Source organism: Pteropus vampyrus, unplaced genomic scaffold, assembly GCF_000151845.1.
Source record: "Pteropus vampyrus isolate Shadow unplaced genomic scaffold, Pvam_2.0 Scaffold15, whole genome shotgun sequence".
NCBI classification, from domain to species: Eukaryota; Metazoa; Chordata; class Mammalia; order Chiroptera; family Pteropodidae; genus Pteropus; species Pteropus vampyrus.
Genome location: NW_011888796.1, coordinates 14,784,181 through 14,786,190, shown reverse-complemented (window position 1 = coordinate 14,786,190; position 2,010 = coordinate 14,784,181). Strand labels below are relative to the sequence as shown.

Genomic DNA, 2,010 nt, shown 5'->3' with positions numbered 1-2,010 from the left:
GTGTCCAGTAAACAGGGATGGAAGGCCTCAGGCTTGAGACAGCCTGTGGATTCCACCAGAACCCCCAGCGCCATGCCTACAGCCACCTCTCCTCCCCACTCTCACTCCTTCGGACCTGTGGGAACCCTCAGTCCTTGGAGAGTGGCTTTGCTCCAGCTTCCCCCTGGTTTCCAGCTGTTCTTCCCTCTGGGCCACCCTGTGCACTTTCACTAGGTTTTGGTTACCTTAATCCCCCATTTAGAAACCTTCCAGTTGCTCTCTTTTGCCTGAAAGAGGAGGTTCACTTTCCATAGTCTGGCACCTAAGGCCATCTCCCACCCCATTCCCTGGAAAGCCCTCTCTGTCCTCAGGCCCCTGTCAGAATCCCCCACCTTCTAAGGAGGCTTCCCAGGTTGGCCCCTTTGCTGATGCCCATCCATCCTGGATGTCTACAGCCTGCCTGGAGGGACTGATCATTTTGCTTCCCACTGCAATTCCTGGCATGGTCTGAGGCTTTTGCTTTTGTAATGCCCATGGAGCTTGGCACCTAGACCCCAGGCAACATGCACAAAGCAAAGCACATCCTGGCCCAGATGGGAACCTCCCCATGGTATCAGCCTGAGAAAAGAGTTCGTCTGTCCCCCTTGAAGTAGTTCTCAGATGAAATCTCACAGGTGGCCTGCTAGACTGGGGAGCATTGTATCCAGGAGGTGGGTATTCTAGGCCTGTGTGATTCTGGAAACATACCTGGTTTCACTAGACTCCATCTGTCAAATGGGATCAGAGGTAGAAGCTACATGGCCCAAGCCCTGCTTCAGCCTTGAGCTAGAATTCCAAGTTCTCTATGTCTTTGGAATAACAGGTAATCTTAGGCCTAATCTTTCAGGCCCTGGGCTGAATGGCCTGTGGCTGTCTCTCCCAGAAGGGACTTCAGCAGGTGAGGGTGCCTAGAGAGGCCATGTGGTCCAGACCCCTGGACACACCTGGTCCCTTTGAAAAGGACAGTGATCTCCCCTGTTCTTTCAAATAAAAACTGCAGCAGACAGGTGTCATGAAGTTCCTTAGTTAACCCTTCTCTCACAAATTCCAAAACCTAAAAGAAAATAAAACACTGAGGCTAGCCTGTTATACCCAGCCTCTTAGCTGGCCAGTCCTGCAGCCCACTGGTGATTCACCTCGCCTTAGCAAGGGTGCTCTCTCCCTGCAACGTTGATCTTTCCACAAGGAAAATCCCGTGCCATTGGACAGGTGAGATGTGCATACTTAGAGCAAAGCTAAGCACACTAGGGTGTCACTGTGGCCTATAGCCTGTAGTTAAAAGCAGGGACTGTCACTGGACCTGCCTGTGCTTGAAGCTTGGCTTTGCTGCTTTCTAGCTGTGTGCCCCCGGGTGGGTTATTAAACCTCTCTGTGCCTCTGTTTTATCATCTGCAAAATGAAGATAAGTGCAGGATGGTGGATTTAAAGATTATGCAAGTTAATGTATGTAAAGCCCTTGGAGCAATGTAAATTCTCAGGGTAGGATCTGGGTAGGTGGAGAAGAGAGAGGAGGCCATTCAGGCAGGGGCGACAGCACAAGCGAGGGTATAGCAGCAGGTCTGTGGGGATGATGAGGCTCAGCCAGATGCTGGGGTTGGTCTTCCCAAGGAGTCCAGACAGTGCCAAGTCAAGTCGTGGCTTCTTGCCCAAGTCTGGTTTTTCCTCCCCAGGCTCGGCCATCGCCTACTCTGCCTATACATTCCCCGATGCTCTGGTGCATACCACCTTCTGTGACTACTACGTGACCCTGGCTGTGCTGAACACCATCGTCAGCACTGGCCTCTCCTGCTACTCCAGGTACCTGGCCACCGTATCTCAGATGGGACGGGGAGGGTGATCCTGCATGCAGATCCATGGACTGTGGGAAGGAACAGCAGAAGATGCACTTGGGAGCCTGGCGCTCAGTTCCACATGGACTTCCTGTGGCTGAGCGGGACCAGCTTCATGGGCACACAGCCTGTACAGTTGCTCAGGGCCCCGCGATCAGGAGGG

General features: G+C 53.0%; 1 protein-coding gene across 3 annotated transcripts in view; it reads left to right on the top strand.

Annotated features, from left to right (window-relative positions):
• The window catches only part of PAQR5 (progestin and adipoQ receptor family member 5), a 74,226-nt gene that overhangs the window by 57,115 nt on the left and 15,101 nt on the right, over window positions 1–2,010 (top strand). For 2 of the 3 annotated variants that reach the window (XM_011385781.2, XM_011385785.2), the window contains exon 5: window positions 1,689–1,815. In XM_011385781.2, coding sequence (XP_011384083.1) covers window positions 1,689–1,815 — 127 coding nt within the window. The remainder of the gene's footprint in view (window positions 1–1,688; window positions 1,816–2,010) is intronic. The other variant, XM_011385789.2, reaches the window with a different exon arrangement.